We start from the raw sequence: 23,875 nt of genomic DNA on the forward strand, positions 1-23,875 counted from the left end.
GCAACCCTGTGTGGAACAGCATGAAACACTGCCTGGCTCTGTGCCGTCCTCACAATGGTTGCTATGCTTGAGTCTGTTGTTGCAGCCACCGTGTCAATCCATCCTGTTGAGGGTCTTTCTCTTTTTTGCTGACTCTCTACTTTACCAAGCATGATGTCCTTCTCCAAGGACTGGTCTGTCCTGGTAACATGCTGACAGTTCGTAAGATGAAGCCTCACTAGCCTGGCTTGTAAGAATGACTCTGCCTGTTCTTCTTCCACAGGTTTGCTGATTATTCTGGAAGTCCACAGTATATTCGATATTGTTTGCTATCACCGTAATTGAAAAGCATCAATTCTTCCTTAGTCTTCGTTAATCATACCCAGCTTCTACATCATATGAAGCAATTGAAAATAACATGGCTTTGATCAGGCGCACCTTAGTCCTCAAAGTGATATCTTTGCTTTAATGAGGTCTTTTGCATCCGATCTGCCCAATGCAGTATGTCATTTGATTAAGCTTGATTATGTGGTTAAGTGAGTACATTTATTAAAAATGCTGAGGTTTAAAATAATAATAGCTGAAGCAGGTATTTTATAGTGTTTACGATAAGTTGGTGCTTTCCAAGTGTTTCATATAAAGAAACTCTTAATCTCCTCAGTCACCCTATGAGCTAGTTATTATCATTATATTCATTTTATAGATGAGGAAACTGAGGGACAGAGTTTTTTTACTGGAAGTCACACAACATTCAGGTAGATAGGTTATCTACATGCTAGTGGATATTAGATTTGAACCCAGGCAAATGGGCTTCAGAACTCATACACTACTAAACACTAAATAATAACTACCTTTTTAAAACAAATATTTAACTCCCTAAAATATTTTAATTAAAAATATGCTGTTCAGCATCTTTTATCTCTTTGCAGTCAGACTATTTTTATAAACAGCTATGGTGATGCTCTGGTAGCATAGTGGCTAAGACACTTGCCTGCTAACCAGATGGCTGGCAGTTCAAACCCACCAGCCACTCCTCAGAAGGAAGGTTGGGCAATCCTACTTCCGTAGTGATACTGCCTTGGAAACCCAAGAAGGGGTCACTATGAGTCGGGTTTGACTCGACGGCACATAACAACAACAACAACAACGGTGATGCAAAAGGTTTTCAATATTTACTAAGGATCAAGGTTCGAGATGAGGGAGCTGAATAACTATCACTGACAGCTTTTCCTCTCATTTCTGATCAGGTTTCTCAATAGCTAACTAGTCACAGAGAATAAGTTAGTTTCCTGGACTCTATGGAACCCTGCTTTGAATTTAAGGGGTCAAATATCCTTAGTGGAAGTTTCATAATCACCACGCTGACTAAATCTTTAATGTTATGTTCTTTTTTCCCCCCTAGTTACATGCATGCTATGGGTAGTTGCTAACTGACAATTATAGCTAAACTAACAAGCATACTAGACTCTTCAGAGTGATTGAGAAGACCAAAAAGAATGTAATTTTCATCCTCAAAGCATAGAAAGGTTATTTCAGATCATAACTTCTTCCAAAAAACAAAGCATGCAGATTTTACAACTACAGAGCAATGTCGGCACTGCAACCCTGTTGCATTTCTTTCAGTTGCCATATATACTGGGAATGAGCACGTGGGAAAATTCTTATTTGCGAAGTTCTAGTGGCATCAGCTGGGGAGATGTTTGCCTTCACTGAGCCAAGTTCAGATGTTACATATGTTCACTGTAATCCTCACAAAAATCATCAAGGAAGAGACAATTATCCTTATTTTAGAGACATGAAGTTACACATCTTGAGTAAGGCCACACAACTACCATATTTTATGCAAATAATGTGCATGTTACACATTTTGGCTTACCACACAACCCCCATGTGTTACTTTAATAAGCATGCTGTATCAGTATTTTTTGTATGCTGCTGACTTCCCGTTTTTTTTTCCTGTCCGCTAGATTTAATGTTAAGTCTTTGTCTCAGTGCCTGTTGACGTGGAGCTTAGGTTGGCAGCAGCAGACCCCTCACCAGCCCACCCTCGAGTTTCCAAAGTAGACCGTCCCTCTCCTGGAATGATTCCTTCCTTGCTTTGCAAACTGCTTTTCCCTCCTTGCTTTGCAAACTGCTTTTCCCAATGCAGGATGAAATGACTTTTTCTGCGCCGTAAACAGCCCTCGCCAGGCTGGCCCTGGCCCAGATGGTGTGAGGGCCTGCGCACCCCTGGGCGGGGAGCCGCTCAGGTGGGTGAAGCTGGTGTGCCGCAATTCCATGCATTCCGCCCACAGACCATCTGGCCTCCTGCCCTCCCGGACACCGTGGGGCAGAGGAGTCGTGTGTCCATCGCTTGAATGAGACAATCCTGCACCCACATGATCCTGCTGCCCAGCATCACGTGGGGCTGGCTCTGGGGGACCAGACACATGCACAGGCAATGGCCCCACCTGCCACAGGACCGCCCCAAGCTCCGGCTCTGGCAGCCCCAAGGGCAGCCCTGCTTCCGACCCTCTGTCTGTCTCTGGCTCCGTGTACATTGGCGCAGATCCTTTACAGGGAACTGCCCCGCTCTCAGACCTGGCTCCAACTGCCCAGAGAAGGTGCAGAGTTTCTTTCAATTGTTTTATTTTCCTGTTACTGGGGTACTACCAAAGTCGATCCATTACTTCTTGACCATGGCTTTTTGTACCTTTATTATACAAATGTGATCAAAAGTAACATTTTCAGACTACTGAATGAGGGTGAATGTGGCCGGAACTCACTTCTAGAAATGTCACAAAACATGCCAAATGTATGCATGAGGGCACTATGCCAGAATTTGTTCACATCATTTTGTCATTTCCGTGCCTTTTATGTGGGTGCATGTTATTTACATTGGTGCACAAAAAGATGCAGTAGTAAATACATAACTGGGGTTCAGAACATGGCTTAACCACAGAGTCCACACTGTTTTTCTCTACACCGTGATGACTCCCAGATCGAACCTAATTTTGGTGTGTGTGTGTGCTATTCCTTCTTTAGAATATAATTAACCAAGTCTCTTTGTCAAAATGTAATACTAAATATGAAAAGTTCTCTGAAATATTTAGGCATTTCAAAAGAAATGAGCAGAAATCATGTTTTTGTGTAGAAAGGTACAAAATTAATAATAAAACATATGGATTGGAATAAAGGAGCACCAGTGAAAGAGAAAAAGAATGAAAAAGGGTTGCAGCAGTAAAGATAATCCTCTCCCACCGGGGAGGGCACTAAGACAACAGACATTATTGTTGTTGTTACTTGCCATCAGGTTGGTTCCGACTCTCATGTACAGAGTACAGCTACTCTATAGGGTTTTCAAGGCTGTCTTCCAAGGTACTTCTGGATTCAAACCACCAACTTTTGGTTGATAGTCTAGTGCTTAACCATTTGCACTACCCAGGGGCCACATATAGGGTATTAGCATTTATTGTTGAAGAGTCAGGGTATACGAACAAGGAAATATGTACATAAAAATACAACTGTGCTGTCTTTATTAAGTGTAGGGGAAAAAAAGAAAAAAAAATGTATAGCTAACCCAATTTTTAAGACTCAACAGCAATGAGTTTGGTTTTTTGTTTTGGTTTATTATTGTAAAATAAATGCATGGAAGGGCTCAATCTACCATATCTAAGAGGCCTGTTTCCTATCTAGTTCACAAAGATCATGAAATGTCAGAGCTGGAAGAAATTTTAGAGATCAAAGTAGTTTCTCCATTTTCAGATGTGGAAACAGAAGCCCAAGAAGTTCAATGAAGTTCTCAAAGTCATAGATCTCTCTCCTTGTCTGTCATATTCATGTTACACACATGCACCTTATCTCTACAAAATGTTGCAGTCATATATATAGATGGGGAGGGAAAAGAGCCAAAACATGCCTCTAAAAATACTGCGCATTCAAAAAGCTTTGTTAAAAAAAGCAGATAAAAGGAATTTAAGAGTCATAGATAGTTTGATAGTTCCGTCTTGAAAGAAAGAATTCTAAATTTAGACACAAAATTCTACTAAATGTTTTATTTGAGGAAAATCACATATTAGCATTTTTTTGTGCAGCTATTATTAAAGTTCTTTCTGATTACTGCTTAAAAATATTCTTCTGGGAAAAAGACCATTATAACACTTTGGTGATAAGGGATAATTTAATTCACCAAATTCATTGTTACTACAAATTGTTTGTGTTTTTCGGTTATTAATGCTCCTTTTTCTCTTTTCTATAGACTTCATTATTCATTTCTTTAATGTGTATGGAAACTTAAAAATAATCCTATCTGCAGAAAAGCCAAAATAAATGCTTGCTCAAGGGTACTGCTAATTTACACAGAGTAGATTTTATTCAGTCAACATGTTTTTTACTTGGTTAACTATGATTATCTAATGAGAAACCCCCTTAGCAAGAGACACGAGATGCAAATGTGATTGTGATTTAAAAAACAAAACAAAAGAAAACCTTTCAAATGATTTCCTCCTATAGCATACAAGCGATCATTCATTACAGCCAAGGTGTGGATTGCACGTTTTGTGTTCATGTCTTGTTTTCGAGCCCAGACATCCATTACAGGGTCATAGCAGTATAGCCATGGGACATATTCTCCATTGTGAACACCCCCTGTGAATTAAACATACACATACAAGTCAAGAAAGTGCCGTGAAACTGAAGGCTGAAACAGAAAGTGGAGGAATGACTTGCCTGAAATGTATATTTTTCCATTGTGCACTGCTCCTGCATGAGCTGCTAGAGGCTGTGGCAATGAGGACACATAGCGCCATTCATTTGTTTCTAGGTTATAGCACTCCACACTGGACAAGTAGCCGGTTTCATTCCTTCCACCAATAACGTATAAATGTTTGTCCAACCGACATGCGTAGAAACTGGCTCTTCTACAATTGAAAATAATAACCCACGGTAAATCACAAGAGGATAAGGGCCACTCAGTTAATCAGGAAAAGGAGGTACACTGTACCTCAGAAAGGGATGCAAACTTTTAGAACCTACACACATAGCTATCTTGTAAATCTGAGACCGTAAGAACTTTTAGAACCTACACATATAGCGATCTTTTAAATCTGAGACTGTAAGAATCAACCATTATGGCTAAAACTATAGCTATTACAGTATTAGCAAAGAAGGAATCCACCAACTTTTTGTTTCAGCTCTTTTTATCTTGCTTTTTATACATTGTTAAAGTGTTCATTAATATTTGGGATCTTTGGTACCTTGTAAGGATAGCACAGCTCAGTAAGACAAAATGAAAAATGAGGTAGATATTGTAACAATAATAAATTATCTTGACATTCACTTTCTTTATGGTCCTTCAAGGGTCATTGTTCCCAATTTATAAGACAACTACATGATCAAAATTTTTCTTCAATGATCATTTTTTTTCTTTTTTCCCCTAATACTATTGCAAATAGAACAATTTTTGTAATTACATATAACATTCAAATTTTGTACTTATGTAACAAATTATAGGAATATCATCTAAGAAACTTTTGGCATTTAATCTTAAAAGGCTGTTGAATACTTTTGAGTTCATTTTCATGACATGCTATAGACTTGGGTTGTTGTTATGTGCCATCAAGTCGGATCCAGCTCATAGCAACCCCTCCTTGGGTTTCCAAGGCAGTATCACTATGGAAGTAGATTGCCCACTCTTCCTTCTGAGGAGTGGCTGGTGGGTTTGAACCGCTAGGTTTCTGGTTAGCAATCAAGTGTCTTAGGCACTACACTACCAGAGCTCCTAACTTGGGTATATCCTTTCAAAGGCAAAAGATGTAAACTGTGTGAAAGGATTAGAAAGGAGAATGTCAATTCTGAACTAGATCAAAAATCTAGGTGTGGGATATTGAGGACCTGAACTAGGGTGTCAGTATAAGAAATGGAAAGGAGGATGGAAAAGTTAATTTACAGGAGCATGTACATATTGGGAACTAATAAGCTATGGTCTCTGAGGAGAATAAAGGTTTAAGTGCATTCAATAATTTGGAGGTAGGATGATTGATTACATTGTAACTTTAAGCATGTCCTTGATCCTTCGCATCGTTTTCTCATTGTTGCTACTGGATTAATATACTTCTTAAGGTTAAAACGTAGCCTGCAACTGAAAAAGTATAATACAATTAAGTGTGAAGCCCCTCAGAGAACACTACTCATGTTTGCTGAGTAAATTGTCTCTCAAAATACTGTTTCAGATGGTGATGCATTCTGTTTTTTTTTTTTTTTTTTTTTTGATAGCCAAGGAATTGTTAGCTTTCACTATTTCTAAAATAATATTTCAGCTATGTTTACCTTCTCCAGATTTGAAAGACATACGTGTTGTGAAAACTCCAAAGGCTAAAGAACACCGGCAATAATGGAAAAGTGGAGGGGAAAAAATAAGTAGGAAAATAAAGAGCAGGTGAGTCCGCTTTCATAAAGTTATAGTTGTTAACCTGAGGCTACAGTTTCTGAAAGTCCATGAAGCTCTGAAATTGTAATAAAATGCTGCATTTTTTTAAAAAAAATACAACTAGATTCTTCTAGATCATAAACATCACATGCTTATGCATGTGTACGTTGGGGTAGGGGAGAGAGTTTCCCAGTTTTTAATCAGATTGTCAAAGGAATCTGTCACCTAAAAACTGGAAATTCTTACATATAGGAATTAAATTCACTTATATAATAATATTAGGTTTAAAAATAGTTGCAAAATTAAGTGAATACAAATAGACCACTGGTTCCTTCCATTTCTCTAACCAGATTCCGTGTGCTCTCTGGTTGACTATGGTGGTGTTAAGGTGTCACCAAGTAGGTTCCAACTCATAGGGACCCCGTGTACAACAGAACAAAACGCTGCCCCGTCCTGCACCATCCCCACATCATTCACATGTTTGCGCCCATGCTTGCAGCCACTGTGTCAATCCATCCTGTGGATGGTCTTCCACTTTTCACTGACCCTCTGCTTTACGAAGCATGATGTCCTTCCCCTGGGACTGTCAATCTTGATACCACGTCCAATGTAGGTAAGACAAAGCCTCACCATTCTCGCTTCTAAGCATTCTTGCTGTACTTCTTCTAACACAGATTTGTTTGTTCTTCTGGAAGTCTAAGGTATGTTTCACATTCTTTGCCAGCACCATGACTCAAAGGAATCAATTCTTTTTTGTTCTTCTTTATTCATTGTCCAGTTTTCACATGCATATGAGGCAATTGAAAATACCACACCTTTGGTCAGGTGCACCTTAGTCCTCAAAAGAACATCTTTACTTTTTAATACTTTAAAGAGGTCTTTTGCAGCACTTTTGTCCAATGCAACAGGTCATTTTATTTCTTGACTGATGCTTCCAGGGGCGTTGACTGTGGATCCAAGTAAATGAAATCCTCAACAATTTCAGGTTTTCCTTTTTACTATGGTTCTGCTTATTGGCCTACTTGGGAGGACTTTTGTTTTCTTCACGTTAAGATGTAATTTATACCAAAGGCTACGATTTTTGATCTTCATCAGCAAGTGCTTCAAATCCTCTTCACTTTCAGCAGGTAAGGTTATGTCATCTGCGTATCAAAGATTGTTAATGACTCTTCCTCCAATCCTGATGCTGTGTTCTTCTTCACATAGTCCACCTTCTTGGATTATTTGCTCAGCATATAGATTGAATAAATATTCTGAAAGGATACGATCTTTTTGCCTACCTTTCCTGATTTTAAACCACAGAATATCCCCTTCCTTCAAACAACTATCTCTTGGTCTATGTACAGTTTCCATATGAGCACCATTAAGTATTGTGCAACTTCTACTTTTTGAAATGTTAACCATAATTTGTTGATAACATTTGCTGATTCACACTGTCCAGTGCCTTTGCACAGTCAGTAACGCACAGGTAAACATCTTTCTTGCACTCTCTGCTTTCAGCCAAGATTCATCTGACACCAGCAATGATAATCCTTTTCCATGACCTTTCTAGAATCGGGCTTGAGATTTTGGCAGTTCCTTGTTAAAGCCCTACTTAAAGTGTTTTTAAATTATGTTCAGCAAAATTATACTTGTGATAATAATGATATTGTTTGTTAATTTCTCTGTTGGATCACTTTTCTTTGAAATGGGCAAAAACATGGATCTCTTCCAGTTGGTTGGCCACGTAGCTGTCTTCCAAATTTTTGGTATAGATGAATGAGCACTTCCAGAGTTGCAGCCTTTGTTAAAACTTCTCAATTTGTTGTCCATCAATTCCAGAACTTTACTTTTGCCAATGCCTTCAGTGCAGCTTGGACTCCTTCCTTTAATCATTCAGTTCTTCATATATGCTACTTCTTAAAATGCTTGAATGTCAACCAATTCTATTCAGTACACTGAATATTGTAGCTCAAAGTTATTTTAGCAATGTTTTAATCTTCTCAAGGTAAAATGTTGACAGATGTCTAAAAAAGTTGGTCCTAAAATAACACAGATATTTCTTTACGCTGTTGACACAAAGGTAGGGCAATATCCCTCTTTTACATGATTCTCTAACAGGCTGTTGAGCTTCTAAAGTAATTAATTTCGTAATTTCACCAATGGGTGCTTTTTAAATAACTTGGACTCTGGGTAGTAAGGAGTTAATGGAGAGTTCTGTGCAGTACTAGTCTAGGAGAGAGTATATTGGTCATGCCAAGAATGAAAGCTCTTTACTTAATTAAGTTTAGATTGTGAAGAATGAGAGTGATCCTTCTTTAGTAGTGTGGAGTGCTTTTATCTTGTCTGAATTTCAATTTTCTCACTTTTCTGATCTAGCTCCTTTCCTACTGTGACACGGAGTCAGCCTGTCATACTTGCTTTTTGTAGCCAAGATGTTCTTAATTTGATGCTCTGTGTACTCCTAGTTTTATCCACACAGTGTCACTGTTAGGATCTAAATGAAAAATATCAGTAGGTGTCACTTCCTGACTAAATATGCATTTTTATGTAGAAATTCCAATAGCAAATTTTCAAGCCTCTGACTTATTCCCTTTTGTGCCCAAAGTGAAAATTTACAAAATCCATTACAGAAACACTGGATCATTCACGGTCCATGAGCAGCTGTGCACCTTTCTCAAGGCTAAAAGTTTACCATCCCCAGGTCTTTCTTGAGACAGGTCCCTAGCTTTCCTGTCCACCCTCCTGCCCAATGAAGAGCTTACTTCATTTAGGCCCATGTATTTAATTTTGGAAAAGTTCAAGATTATTAAAGATACTAATGGTATTACATGATTTGTATTTGAAATTTGTTCATCTTTCCTCACCCTACCCCAACCAGGGGCAAAATCCAATGTTTTTGAGATAAATTTAAAAAAAAAAAATTAACAGTAACTCCTACAAACAAGTGTCAAGCCCTGCTTAAATGTACAAAACTTTATTGGTCCTTAGAGTGGTCAGTTTATGCCCTGAAGCATGAGATTGAGTTATCACAACCTTATCTCAGCTTGAAATTTTAACTTTCATCATTTGATTGACACCACCACCACCGTTAACCACAACAAGTGATTCTCCAAAGAGATTATTGTGTCTCATTGTTTCTTGTAAAACTGCTAGAGACAAATGTGTTTAAATTTGGAAATATTTTAAATATACTTGCTTCTAATCTTTCACTTACTCTGTGAAGAGAAAAGAGGCTTTCTTGTTACTGACCAAAACTTTTCCCCTCCACTTTTTTTTTTTTTTTTTTGACTGTTGTTGTTATTTGCCCTCGAGTCGGACCCCACTCATAGCAACCCCTCCCAGGGTTTAAGAGGTGATATCACTACGGAAGTAGATTGCCCAACCTTCCTTCTGAGGAGTGGCTGGTGGGTTTGAAAGGCCAGCCTTCTGGTTAGCAGTCAAGTGCTTTAGGCACTGTGCTACCAGAGCTAGCTACCAGTAAGATCTCCATAGGAAAAATGCCTAAAATGTCTATTTTTGTGAGGAAAAATTTAGAAACAAGAAAACATTTCTATTGACCTGAGTTTTCATTTTTGCAAATCTGAAATCTAGGGCCAAAAAATTCACAATCATTGTTGTTGTTGTTGTTATGTGCCATCGAGTCAACCCCGACTCATAGCGACCCCTCCTTGGGTTTCCGAGGCAGTATCACTACGGAAGTAGGATTGCCCAACCTTCCTTCCGAGGAGTGGCTGGTGGGTTTGAACCGCCAGCCGTCTGGTTAGCAGGCAAGTGTCTTAGCCACTATATTTTTGTTTAATCATTTCATCATTTCTGTTAGTAAAATTCATAGCCAGCAAGCATGCAATTCACAAACTGACCCAATAGTTTGGTAACTGTAGAGACCATGTGCCCATTCCTTGTTAAATTGTGAGGGTCTCCTGTGCTTTTATTATGGTCCCTTGGAAGCTCTGCTAGGTTAAATAAATATCCCTGGAATCTGTGTTTAGATAGCTCAGTAAGAGTGGGGTACCCCAGAGGTGGCTTAAATTTGTTTCTATTATTTTCTTTCAGTTTGGTGACTTCTCTGCATAATTATAACTTCTCAGTATTTTGGTATCTGCAAAATAGGGAGCTTGTGGTGAGTTTAATTCATTAATTACACAATGCAAAATTAGCTCAATTAAATGTTTTGAGAAACTTTTCTAATCTAAAGAGTGTCTCTTATTTTAGGGCTTTCTCCTATTTTTTTAACCACCAATTAATCCACACTGATAACTGATCTTACTTGCTGTTTTGATTGGAAGCATTGCAATGACAGCAAAATTTCATTTCACGTTATGGATTGTTGCCTGGGTCAACCAACCCATAGGAGATCCAGAGCTAGAAGATTGACTAGGCATTTGTGAGAGCTGCCTTTTCCCACTCAGCTCTGTAAGGAGCTCTTTATTTGGTCTATCGAGTTGATTGTTTTAAATTTAAAAAAAACCTTCTTTTACTAGGGACCTGACATGATATACCATAATGACTTAGAGAGAAACGTTAAACAGTCCATCCTGTCAACGGTGGCTGCCGGGCGCCGACAGACCATGGCAGGTCTTTTTATCAGGTCAATGAGCTGCTAAAAATTGTCTAAGTAGGACCCTGCCATGATAGGCCATAGTGCCTCAGAGGAAGTCATTATAGACTATCAAGTAAACAATACACATTTTTTAAAAAATTACTAATTAGGTTTTGCAGCAATACTTCTCATCCTTAGGGGCTCTACAGTGAGATAATTGACCGCGACATGAGTTATGCCTCCCAAGCTGAAGGCGTGAAGGTTAATTATTGTGGTGTGCAGTCCCCAGGAAAGGGGACCGTTGTGATGAGATGCTGCAGACATTTCAAACAAATTATTGATATTTATTTTCTTAAAGAACTCTTTAAATAAAACTTTTTGAGTGATTAAATTGAAGGACAAGTGATATAGCTGCAAAAATAGCAACTAGGAAATAACTCAAAAAGAGAGACACAGAGTGCAATGGAGGAAGACAAAGATGTCAGGAGGATTCTGGTTCACTGAGAAGCTTTCCAGGATATTTGTTGACTTAGAATTATTTCTTGGGGTACACTTGCACTAGACATTCCTAAAAGTATCTGTAGTCTTTATGATGCTTTATCAGTTTCAGTGCATAACTTTTAGTCTCCTGAAAGGGAATTTGAATATATGTATGTGGACTAAAATGTCAAATATTGAACTTATTTATGTCATAAATTTGCACATGCTGCAATATTTTTGAATGAATATTCCAAAAACAAAAACCAAACTCACTGCTGTTGAGTCACATCAAACTCATAGCAATCTTTCCTTGAGTTTACAGGGCAGTATCTCTATGAAAGTAGATTGCCCAGTCTTCCTCCTGAGGAATGGCTGATGAGTTTGAATGGCCAGCCTTCTGGTTAGCAGTCAAATGCCTTATTATTATCTGAAAATTTTCCTATAACTTGAAATTTATGATTAAGGATTTAATTTGATCTTCATGTAATCTACTTGAAGTTAAAAAAAATAGAGATGTTAAGGTAAGGAGTCATAAAGGAACTCAGAATGGGGAAGAATGCGGTAGATTTCTTTTTCAATGACTCAGCTGGGAACAGAAGGAAGGTTGCAGCTTACTATCACTATCATGTTGGAAAATTCATTCAAGAATATATCCATATCAGATATTATTTGAAAAGGACCAAGGTTCAAATTTTAAGCATGTGAATTTGAATACATCTATTAAGACATTGGCCAATACCTAGGTAATAGTCAGGGGAGACAAAATATGTATACATAGAGTAGTCATCTTGCCTTTTTGTAACTAGGAGACTTAGGTGACATACATTGCATGATATTTTCAAAAGTATTTTTTAAAAAATGAAACAGTTCATGAATGTCTGTTGGAAAGACATTTAGAGAGGGAAATGTAAATAATTTGAGTCAGTGAGACTTGAAATACTTGATATTGAAATTTCTGCATCTAAATGCATACCCTTGTGAGAATACATTTTATATTTCAGTTGTAGGATTTATATTAAAACTGAGATTAGTGGAATACCAATGATTACAATAGCCCTGATTACAAAATACCAATGTGAAGGAGTGAAGAATATAAAACATGCATGGAAATAATTAGTCCAAGGGACCAGGGGACCACTTGGACCTCAGCTTCCATGACCCTTCGACCACAAGAACTAGGTGGTGCCTGGCTACCACTGTCAACCACTCTGAAAGGGACCACAATAGGAGATCTTGTACAGAATGGGAGAAACATGTGGAACAAATCTCAATAAGAAGATGAAGATTTGATGAAGATTGGTGGAAACCTCCCCCCCAAGGCTATGGCCCTTAGTCACCCTTTAAGCACTTACCCTTGTGGCTCAGTTTTCAGCCGACAATAGACAGGCCTACAAGGTGAACAATAACACCAAGAAAGAATCCATTCCTTACAACTATCAACCACATGAGATCAAAAGGGCAGCATTTGCCCAGGAAAACAGCTCAAAAGGCAGGAATGAATAGGAAAGAAGGACAAGGGAAATGGTAACCACAAGGAAGAAGTGGGAAGAGTGCTGTTATGTTGTGGGGATTGCAATCAATGTCATGAAACAAAATGTGTATGAATTGTTAAATGGAAAACCAATTTACTCTGTAAACTTCCACCCAAATCACAATAAAAAGTTAATAATAAATATTAGATAAATAAATACCAAGGCAGTGTAGTAAAAGAAGACAAGTCCTCCCTTTTTCTTCCATTATGAAGACAAATAATTGAGTTATTTGACTAGTTTTCTCCATTGAATTAACAAGACATTTAATGTAAACTGGACAGGCCAAGCTTTGCATTTTGCCTTATATATCATTCATTGACTCTGTCTAGCATCCCTTATGATGGAAAACTATTTAGCATCTATGCTTCCTATAAAGGATATAAGAAATGTTACAAGCACAAGAATTAAACACTTACCTTTCTTGCATGGGTGGAAGTTGAATCCAGCTATTAAATCGAGGATCATATCGACTGACAAAATTTGTACTGTGTTTTCCTGTAAAAACACATTTGACACAGTTAAAACTTAGATATCTTTGTTGTTTTGCAAATTTAATAGCATTTTATAAGATGTCTCTGTTCTTGGGTTTAACAGAAAAATTAAACAGAGAGAATATCTCTCTAAGTTGGATAAAAATAAATGTGAGGTAAACCTCAAATGTTTACCCTTTCCTTCTCTCTCCTCCCCCTCTTTTTTGTTTTTAAAATGAGTTGGGATAAAGATAAATCAACCATAATAATAATAAAAAACCAAGTACCTTTACCAAACTAGTTTTCTCACAGTGTTAGGGTAAAAATGTCTGGGTTTTGGTGTTTTTATGTTTTAAAAACATGAAGTTACTGCTTTATCAGTTGTAGGGACTGTCTTGTGTCATTTTTCTGGTTAAAGCCTTTTATTAATGATGTTCTCACCTCATGGAAATAACAGCAATCATGATCATAAGAATCTGAGTTTGGAAATGAGTTTTATTTTATATTATGTCATGCAAGTCCTGAGTGTGTATTTGGGGAAGCACAATTGCTGTGACGTATCACTAGTATATTTGCTGAAATGGGAAACATGAGTCCTTGAAGCTGGTTCACCAGCTCGGAGCCTACAAAACACAATAATGCCCCCAAGGTATTAGAAAGAATCTTATTTTAATACAGATTGACATCAAAGCAAGAAATGGAAGCAAAAGAGTGTATTACATTTTGCATGTAGCACCTGACATGACAATCATTTAAAGCACTGGAGGTCTCAACTTTAAAAATCTGTTTTTGTTCATATATGTGTAATTAAACATAGAAATACAGGCATCAAACTTCACTACAGAGGTAAACCCATTAGGATGTGTCTGTATGTGCCGACACAGGCATGTATACACAACACACTTATTAACTGCACAAATATATAATGAACCCAACTTATGTTTGATGTGCTCTAGGCTCTGGGAATATATTGGTAAACAATAAAGACAAAGCTCCTTTCTTGATAAATGAATAAACAAACATAATATAATATTAAGTAGAGACAAAAGCTTTAAAGAAAAATAAAGTAGGGATGGGCAGAGGGGAGACCAGCTTAAATAGGATGGTCTTCTCAATCATGTCTTCTGCAAGTCATGCAGATACTTAGAATACCAAGAATGAACCTCTCAGGCAGTGGGACAGGTAAGTATGAGTCCTTGGGCTGGTTATGAGTTAAGAACTGCAAGAATGCTGAGATGGCAAGGACAGAGGTTAGAGAGGTTTCAAGGTCAGAACACAGCATTAGAACAATGCCGAATTTTGCATTTTGTCATAAAAACAGCAGGATGCCATTAGATGGTTTTGAGCAAGTGAGGGACAAGAATTAATCTATCTTTTAAAAAGATCACTCTGTGTTGTGTGAAAAATAGACTATAGAGAGGCCACTATGGAAGCAGGAAAATTGTCAGGAAGCTATTGCAACAGTCAAGGCAAGAGATAATGGGAAATGAAGGTGGAGGTGGTGAGATACAGTCAGGTATGGGGTTTATTACACAGGCACAATGAAACTTTCTAGTGAATTGAATATTGGTATGAGAAAAATGGAGTAATTAAAGATCACTGTGTTTTAGCCTGAGTGACTGCATTTGATTTCATGAAATTTTCTAAGACCAGGGAGGAGTAGGCTGGAGGTTGGGGAGAGAAGTCATGAATGCTGTTAAGGGCTTGACCTTGAGAGGCCTATAGGATGTCAAAGTAGGAATGTCTAGTAACATAGGCTAAAGGAGCCGTAAGCTGGAAATTTGGAAGTCATTAGCTTAGAGATATTATTTAAAACCACAGGACTGGTGAAACCATCTAGGAAGAGGGTATGGAAACGGAAGATCATGGGTTCCTGGGAATGAACTCTTGGGAAGAAGAGGAAAAGGCAAGAAAAGGAACAGTTAAGAGGTAAGAAGAAAGCTAGAAGAGTATAGTATCCTAGAAGCAAGTCAAAAAGTGTTTCAAAAGAAGGGAATGAACAACTGAGATTTGACCATAGAATTTAGCAAGATCAAGGTTGTTAGTGACATTCCCAAATGTTTTTTTCAGTTGACTGCTAAAGATGAAAGCCTTAAAGGAGACTGACTACTCAGGAGATAGTAAAATGTAAGAAAGTGAAGATGAAAGGATAGCTAATGTTACTTAGGAATTTTGCTATAAGAAGAAGCATATTATAGTTTGGGGATGCAGTATCAAGGGAAGATTTTATTTGTTGCTTGTTTATTTTTTAAGTTGGGAAATACTGTAAAGTCCTTAAGCAGGTGAGAGAGAATGAGGAATAAGCCTTACATCAGAGTAGAAATGATAATAGGAGGGAAGGTAGAATATATGTGTAGTGATAGAGGTAACTGAATACATTTAGTAGTAGCCAGATGAAGATTTCATTTTCTGATTACTTCTATTCTTATTGGACTAAGAATTAAGGCTATCAGCTGAAACTGAGGACGGGAGTTTTGGAGAAGGAGGTATTGAAGGAGATAGAAGATGTGAAATAGTTATCTCCAAGGATGGGAGCTTGCATGGACTAGGAAATTTAATGGGATTGGTGTGTAGTTTTATATATCTACATTCGGTTGCTCAAAGGCAGAGAAGAGGTGAAAGAGATTTGAATTTAACCAGGACCAGGGCTTTGCTTAGCATGTACAGGGTGAGGAGGGGCAGACACAGCAAGTGTATGCACCAGATTCTTGGCATGGGCTATAGAATCTAAACACAGTAAGGAGAAGTAGGGATACAATGGGATGATGGAAAAGGAAAATGTGCTAGTGCCCAGGAACTGGGCATTCAGGTAAGGAAGGAAAGTTGCTGGAGGAGAAGAACTAGAGGAAAAAAGTTAGAAATACTGAAGATGCTGGCCAGTACAAATGCTCAAATTTGAGCTTTGGCAAGTGGTACAATAATTGGGAGTGACAACACTTCAGTTATGACTATGGGAATAGAGACTGAAGTGGGGTGGAAGAGAGGTGTGGAAGAACAGAGAGTTTAGTGTATTGGAAGGCTATGTTATCAGAAAGATGACAGTTGTTATGGTAGAAAGACAGTGATCCAGGTGCTAAAACTTCAGTGGAAAGGGTGGTATCACCAGGAAAACTGTGGACAGCTCCATATAAAGGGGCAGCAGGTGGTAAAATCTGAAGATATCCTTTGAAGTGGCTCAGGTTTTAAGTGTTTGGAGGTGGCAATGAAGAGGAAGGATAAAAGCCACCTGCATCCAATGTTGTGGTATGTGAATTGTGTGTGGCAGTGAAAAAACGGTGCCCCCTAGAAAGGATGGCTGGGAAAGCAGTCATCTCAGAGGAGTGGTGGTGGTGGTGACTGCCTTCGAGTCAACTTGACTCAGAGATCACTCCTTGTATTGCCAAAGCAGTATTGCTACAGAAGTAGATTGCCCAATTTTCCTTCCAAGAAGTAGCTGTTGGTTTGGAACCTCCAGCCTTCTGGAAAGCAGTCAAATGCTTTAGGCACTACACTGCCAGAGATACCAGGTTCCAATTGGAAAAGAAGCTGTAGGGACAACTCAGAAGAGAGCTTAAAGATTTTAGCATTTTTGTTGATGTGAGATCATGAGTTCCAGGGATCACGCTGGAAGGTTTGGATGGTTGGAGTTGAGTGGTAAGTTGAGTTTTATTTGGGGATATACAGAAAGGATAAGAATGCCAGTGGTGACCATGACCTAGTTGGAATTCACGTAGGCTGGATCCAACTAAAGGAAAGATTATGTCTGGAATGGGTTTATATGTGAGTTTGTGTAAAATTTGCAATTGCTAATATCATCATACTTAAGTTCCAGGGTTAATTCCCAAATAAGTCTGAAGATCAATGTTGTTAATAGAAATGTGGAACCTACCCACAATGTATGAGACTATTTCTCTATGAAATTCGATTTAAAATATTCATTTGGAAGAAAGCAACTGCCTCCTCCTGGCAATGGGGGCAGTAAATGCCTTCACATGCTGAGCAGTGATGGCAGAAACTAGCTATGCTCACTTCTGGTCATGATGAAAATGGCATGGGCCTAGAGAAAAGGCTAAGTAGGGACTGGGGTGAGATGGATGTGAGATGAGGAAAGGTTTGCAGATGTAAGGTCAATGATGAGAAAGAGGATTAAGGATAGAGAATTGCATAGGTAAAAAGAAGGAAGGAGTTCTGCAGGTAGCAAAAGATGTGCAGAGGGAATAATGAAACTCAGAAGTGAGTATGGTGCCGTGAGGAAGGTGAGATAAAAGGAAGGTCAGCTTCTTTCCTGTGACTTCCACTGAGACTCTTCAGGAGTTGGAGAATGAAAGCCATATGAACAGAGTTTTAGATTACTTTCCACTTCATTTCCTTCTCATACTTTTGATTTTCTTTGTGACTCATCCTCTACTTTTTCCCTTTTCTTGTGATGCTGGTCACCAGACACCATTGTTGACTAGCACATGAGTGAAATAAGAAGTGGGGCGAGGTGGCAATTTCTAGCCAGTGATAGAAGGAAAGTAAGTGAAAAGCAAATTCCTCATCCATGGTTGTTTTGGGTTCAGTCATCAGTAAGTGACAAATGCTAATTGGGTCTCTTAAGTAGGAGGAATGACAGAACATATACATATATTGAAATACTATAAAGCATTCCTATCACTAATGACATGAAGGGAGTTAATATCTACAGATTAAAAGAAAAACTGATACAAAGATTCAGCTTATATTTCTAGTAACTAATGTATTTTCTGATTTTAACTTTGCTATTATAACCTAGATCATCAGTAAATAAAATAATATTTGTGTTTTATGAATATGTATATTAGTATGTATTAAAATTTATAATTTTGTTTTTCTTTCAAGGAAGTTCATTTCAGACGCCCTTTCATAAGAACTAAAGTTTGTCTTAAAAAAAAGACCAAACTCACTGCCATCGAGTTGATTCCTACTCCTAGCAACCCCCCTTGGTTTTCCAAGGCTGTAAATCTTTACTAAAGGAAATCACTGCATCCTTCCATGGAGGGCCTGGTGGGTTTAAAACCACTGACCTTTTGGTTAGCAGCCAAGTGCCTTATCCACTATGCCACCAGAACTCCTTAAAGTTTAACTTAAGGAGATTTCATATTTGGAAAAGGTATATAACCACTGAATCCTTACATTTTTAATTTTTCTCACCACCAGTAATGAAGTTAAAACATGTTATAGACTATAATAGGGTTGTTATTATTTATACATTTTTTATTTTTACCTTTTAACTGCATGAGGTATTCTGATATGATAAGCTCATCTTTTTTATGTGATTGAATTCCTTCATGGTTTTCTAATTGGGAAATGAAGAGGTCTCTGTGAGTGGGAGCCACTTTTCACTGTGATGCAACTTTGACTTAGTGTCTCAAGATAAAAGGCAAAAACATGATTTTTGTTATGTTTCTAAAACAAATACAAATGTTTATGTGAATGGCAGTGGTTAAAGACTAAGGCTCTGGAGTTGGAAAGACATACATTGGAATCAGCTCAGCATTTTGCAGACTGTGTGTCCTGGAACGTTATTTAACAGCCACAAGCTCGGTCAATCTCCTCAAAGTAAAGCTAAAGCCATAATGGAACATTCCTGTCTTAGTTACCTAGAGGTACTCTAATGGAAATACCACCAGTGGATAACTTTAACAAACAGAAATTTATCCTCTGACAGTTTAGGAGGTGTGGTAGTTATGTTTGTGTGTCAGCTTGGTTGGGCCACGTTGAGTGGCTGGGCAGCTGGTGGTAGTTATTCCCCATGATGAGACTGGAAATCAACTCCATGGTGGGATCTACCACAAGCAGCTGAGGAGCTGCCTTTGGGATGTGGACTGTTTCCTGTATATAAGGAGAAGCTTTGAAAATGGTCTCTAGCCTATGGCATGCTTGGACCCTGCATGTAGCCGTGTCATTGCTCAGCAGCCTGCCATGCTCTGCCGACCTTGGGACTTACAATGGACTTACATTAATGGCCTGCAGTGTGGTTTGGTAACACCGGGACTGTGCCTTTTTACTTGTCATCCATGGGGCTTCTCAGCCTCAGCAGCCAGCAGCTGTCTGAGTGAAGAAACACCTCTAGCTCCAGTGGACTGGGAGCAGGAGGCAGAGCTGGACCCCAAGGCTGAGGGGCTTTCACCCAGACCCTAGAGGCTGGCACTTTGAACTTGGACTTAAAGCCCCCAAATTGTAAGAATAAATTCCTGTTTGTTAAGGCCATCCCATTTGTGGTATGTTCTTGTCAGAGCAGCACTAGGTAACCAGAACAGGGGGCTGGAAGACCAAATCCAGAGTACCAGCTCCAAGGGAAGGCTCTCTTTGTGAGGGATTTGGTCCTTTCAAGGTTCTTGTCTCCTTTCAATATCTGTGGGCCCAGCATTCCTTGCAGATCTCCATGTGTCTGAACCAATCTTCCTCTGGGTCTAGAAGGTTCTCAGTGCAGGGACCCCACATCCAAAAGATGTACTCTGCTCTTGGCTATTCTTTCTTGGTGGTACTCAGGTCCCTCCTTCTCTGATGATTCTCTCTCCTTTTATCTCTTGTAAGATAAAAGGTGATGCCGGCCATATCCTAGAGGAACTCCTTTTACAATTGATTAGGCCTGTGACCTAAGTAAGAGTTGTATTCCACCCTAATCCCTTACAACTTATTGGAATGTGAAAGTTGGAGACAAAGAAGAATGGGTAGTTGGGAATATGGCCTTGGTAATAGAAATGAAGCTGGAGATCCCGTGACAGAATTTTGCAAGATTAACAACTTATACATTGAAAATACCTTTTTTACAACAACATAAATGGCAACTACACAAATAGACCTAATTGATTACATCTGTGGAAAGAGATGTTGGAGAAGCTCAATATTGTCAGTCAGAACAAGGCCAGGGACCAACTGTGGAAAAGACCATCAATTGCTCATATGCAAGTTTACATTGAAATTAAAGAAAATTAAAACAAGTCCCTGAGAGCCAAAATATGACCTTGAGTATATCCCACCTGAATTTAGACACCATCTGAAGAATAGATTTGATGCATTGAACACCAATGACTGAAGACCAGACAAGTTGTGGGATGACATCAAGGATACTGCACATGAAGAAAGCAAAAGGTAATTGAAAGGCCAGAAAAGGAAGAGAAAACTCTGACACTTGCTCTTGAGTGGAGAGTAGCTAAAGCAAATGGAAGAATTAATGAAGTAAAAGAGTTGAACAGAAGATTTCAAAGGGCAGCTGGAGAAAACAAAGTAAAATATAATGAAATGTGTGAAGAACTTGAGTTAGAAAGTCAAAAGGGAAGAAGATGCTTGGCATTTCTCAAACTGAAAGAACTGAAGAAAAAATTCAAGCCTTGAGTAGCAATATTGAAGGATTCTATGGGCCAAATGTTGAATGATGCAGAAGCATCATAGGAAGATGGAAGGAATACACAGAATCACTGTACTGAAAATAATTGCTCTATGTTCAACAATTTCAGAAGGTGGCATGTGATTAAGAACTGATGGTCTTAAAGGAAGAAGTCCAAGCTGCACTGAAGGCACTGGTGAAAAACAAGGTTCCAGGAATTGATGGAATACCCACTGAGGTGTGTCAACAAATGGATGCAATGATGAAAGCCCTCACTTTTTTATGGCAAGAAATTTGGAAGAAAGCTACCTGGCCAAACAACTGGAAGAGATCCATATTTATGCCCATTCCAAAGAAAGTTGATACACCAGAATGTGGAAATTATTGAACAATCTTATTAATAACACATGCAAGTAAAATTTTGCTGAAGATAATTTAAAAATTGTTGCAGCAGTGAATTGACAGGCAACTGCAAGAAATCCAAACCAAATTCAGAATAGGACATGGAACAAGGGCTATCATTGTTGATGTCAGATGTATCTTGACTGAAAGCAAAGAATACCAGAAAGATATTTACTTGTGTTTTATTGATGATGTAAAGGTATTCGACTGTGTGGATCATAAGACATTATGGATAACACTGCAAAGAATGGGAATTCCAGAATATTTAATTGTGCTCATGAGGAACCTGTACATAGACCAAGAGGCAGTCAGTCAAACAGAGCAAAGAGGATACTGCATGGTTTAAAATCAGGAAAGCTGTATGTCAGGGTTGTATTCTTTCACCACACTTATGCAATCTGTATACTAAGCAAATAATCTGAGAAGTTGGAGTATATGAGGAAGAATGTGGCATCAGGTTTGGAGGAAGGCTCATTAATTACTTGTGATACACAGATGACATCACCTTGCTTGCTGAAAGTGAAGAAGACTGGAAGCACTTGCTGATGAAGATCAAAGACTAAAGCCTTCAGTACAGATTGCATCTCAACATAAAGAAAACAAAAATCCTCACCACTGGTCCAATAAGCAGCATCATAATAAATGGAGAAATGTCTGAAGTTGTGAAAGATTTCATTTTACTTGGATCTGCAATCAACGCCCATAGAAGCAGCCTTCTAGAAATTGAAGGATGTATTGCGTTGGGCAAATCTGCTGCAAAATACCCCTTTACAGTGCTAAAGAGCAAAGATGTCACTTTGAAGATTAAAGTGTGCCTAATCCAAGCCATGGTATTTTCAATAACCTCATATACACATGAGAGCAGGACAATGAATAAGGAAGGTCGAGGAAAAATTGATGCATTTGAATTGTGGGGCTGGCAAAGAATATTGAATGTACCATGGACTACCAGAAAAATAAATAAATCTGTCTTGGATGAAGTACAACCTGAAAGCTTCTTTGAAGTGAGGATTGCAATACTTCGACTCTCCTACTTTCGTCATGTTCTCAGAAGAGACCAGTCACTGGAGAAGGATACATGCTAGGTAAAGTTGAGGGTCAGCAAAAAAGAAGGAGATCATCAATGAGATGGAGTCACACAGTGGCTGCAACAATGGGCTTATGCATAGCAGCAATTATGAGGATGGTGCTGGTCTGGGCAGTGTTTTGATATGTTGTACACAGGGTTGCTATGAGTTGGAACCAACTCAACAGTACCTAACAACAACATCAACATCAGATCACACCATGGAGGATGACTGCATCATTAAATAATTGCAAAATTACATCATTACATAACCTCCAAATCACTGAGAATCATGGCCCAGCCAAGATGACACATATTTTTCGGGGGACACAATTCAATCCATGACAATGCCCCACAGAATGTTTGTGAGAATTAATTAAAATGGTGCAGTTCAATTCTTAGCAAATTTCTTAGAAATAATGGGCACACAAGAAATACTGCAACTAAGAAAAAATCAATTATGGTTAATCAGATGGATGGCATATGAAGCTATTAGGAAAATATATAAGTGGTTGTGGTAGATTCTCTTGGTGCCACTCGAATATCCATTTGTGAGACATGCATACATTCCCAGCGCTACTGAGAGTGTTGGCTGCTCACAGATGCCCCCTTCTGGATAATCTCTCTCAGCTGAATAGTCTGCCTCACTGCCAACCCACCCCAACCTTTCCTGGGGGAAGGCCTCAGCCAATGACTAGCTGATTGACATGGGGTCAAAAGGCTAGCATTCTTGCCTCAAAGTGTAAACAATTCTCCTCTATTTTGGAGAACACCACCAATGGTTCATCAGTATTCACCTAGATATATTCTAAATGACTTCATATGCCAAGAAATTCAGGGGCAGAATGATTCAGCCTTCCATGTGGAAGGGATCTACAGAAGGAGAACCTTAGCTGCCAGGCCCATATGGAGACTAAAAGAAATGTTAAAAACAGTAAAGTTTTACTGAAATTTAAATCTGAGCTTTGTGGTGGCTAAAGCAAAGAGAAGAGACACAATAGATCATATGTTTATTGTTGGTAATGATTTTAGAAAGCACACAATGCCTCAGTACTTTGTTCTGACAAGAATCTATCATGTGGGTCAAAATATACAAAGTATATTGATGGTGATAGTGAGAGATGTCCTCAATGACATTTAACAAGAAATGCAATGCAGTGTTTTATTTGGTCTTCTCTCAGAGCATATTTGTTGAGGGCTTTACACTAAATTGCTCCTGCTCCCAGGGATAAAAAGAAAAAAGCCAAACTCACTGCCATTGAGTCGATTCCAACTCATAGCCACCCCCTGTGGGTTTCCAAGGTGGTAAATCTTTATAGAAGTAGATTGCTCAGTCTTCCTTCCATGAAGTGGCTGGTGGGTTTGAACTGCTAATCTTTTGGTTAGCAGTGAAATGCCTTAGGCACTGTGCCACCAGAGCTCTTTCCCTCCCAGGCAGGGGAGGAGACAACTCAGTGGGATTCTAGGACACAGCTTAATGGGGGTCTGAATCAGTTCAAGGATAAAATCTAGACTAAAGAAATTTGAAAACACAAACAATTTTATTTATTCATTATCTTGATTACAAGACAAAATGCAAAATGTTGATATGAGATCTTCCCTTTAATTTCTCCCTTATGCCACCCACCCAATTCTCTCATTGTGTGTGTGTGTGTGTATATATATATATATATATATATATATATATA

At 38.6% G+C, this 23,875-nt stretch overlaps 1 protein-coding gene across 1 annotated transcript in view; it reads right to left on the bottom strand.

Moving 5' to 3' along the window:
* Positions 1–23,875, bottom strand: part of KLHL14 (kelch like family member 14) — a 135,881-nt gene that overhangs the window by 3,519 nt on the left and 108,487 nt on the right. The window contains exons 4-6 of the mRNA XM_007945635.2: positions 13,336–13,414; positions 4,687–4,877; positions 4,447–4,605 (exon numbers count right to left, since the gene is read on the bottom strand). Of these exons, the coding sequence (XP_007943826.1) occupies positions 4,447–4,605; positions 4,687–4,877; positions 13,336–13,414 (429 nt within the window). The remainder of the gene's footprint in view (positions 1–4,446; positions 4,606–4,686; positions 4,878–13,335; positions 13,415–23,875) is intronic.

Source organism: Orycteropus afer, unplaced genomic scaffold, assembly GCF_000298275.1.
Source record: "Orycteropus afer afer isolate SDZICR_OR568_19922 unplaced genomic scaffold, OryAfe1.0 scaffold00141, whole genome shotgun sequence".
Taxonomy (NCBI): Eukaryota; Metazoa; Chordata; class Mammalia; order Tubulidentata; family Orycteropodidae; genus Orycteropus; species Orycteropus afer.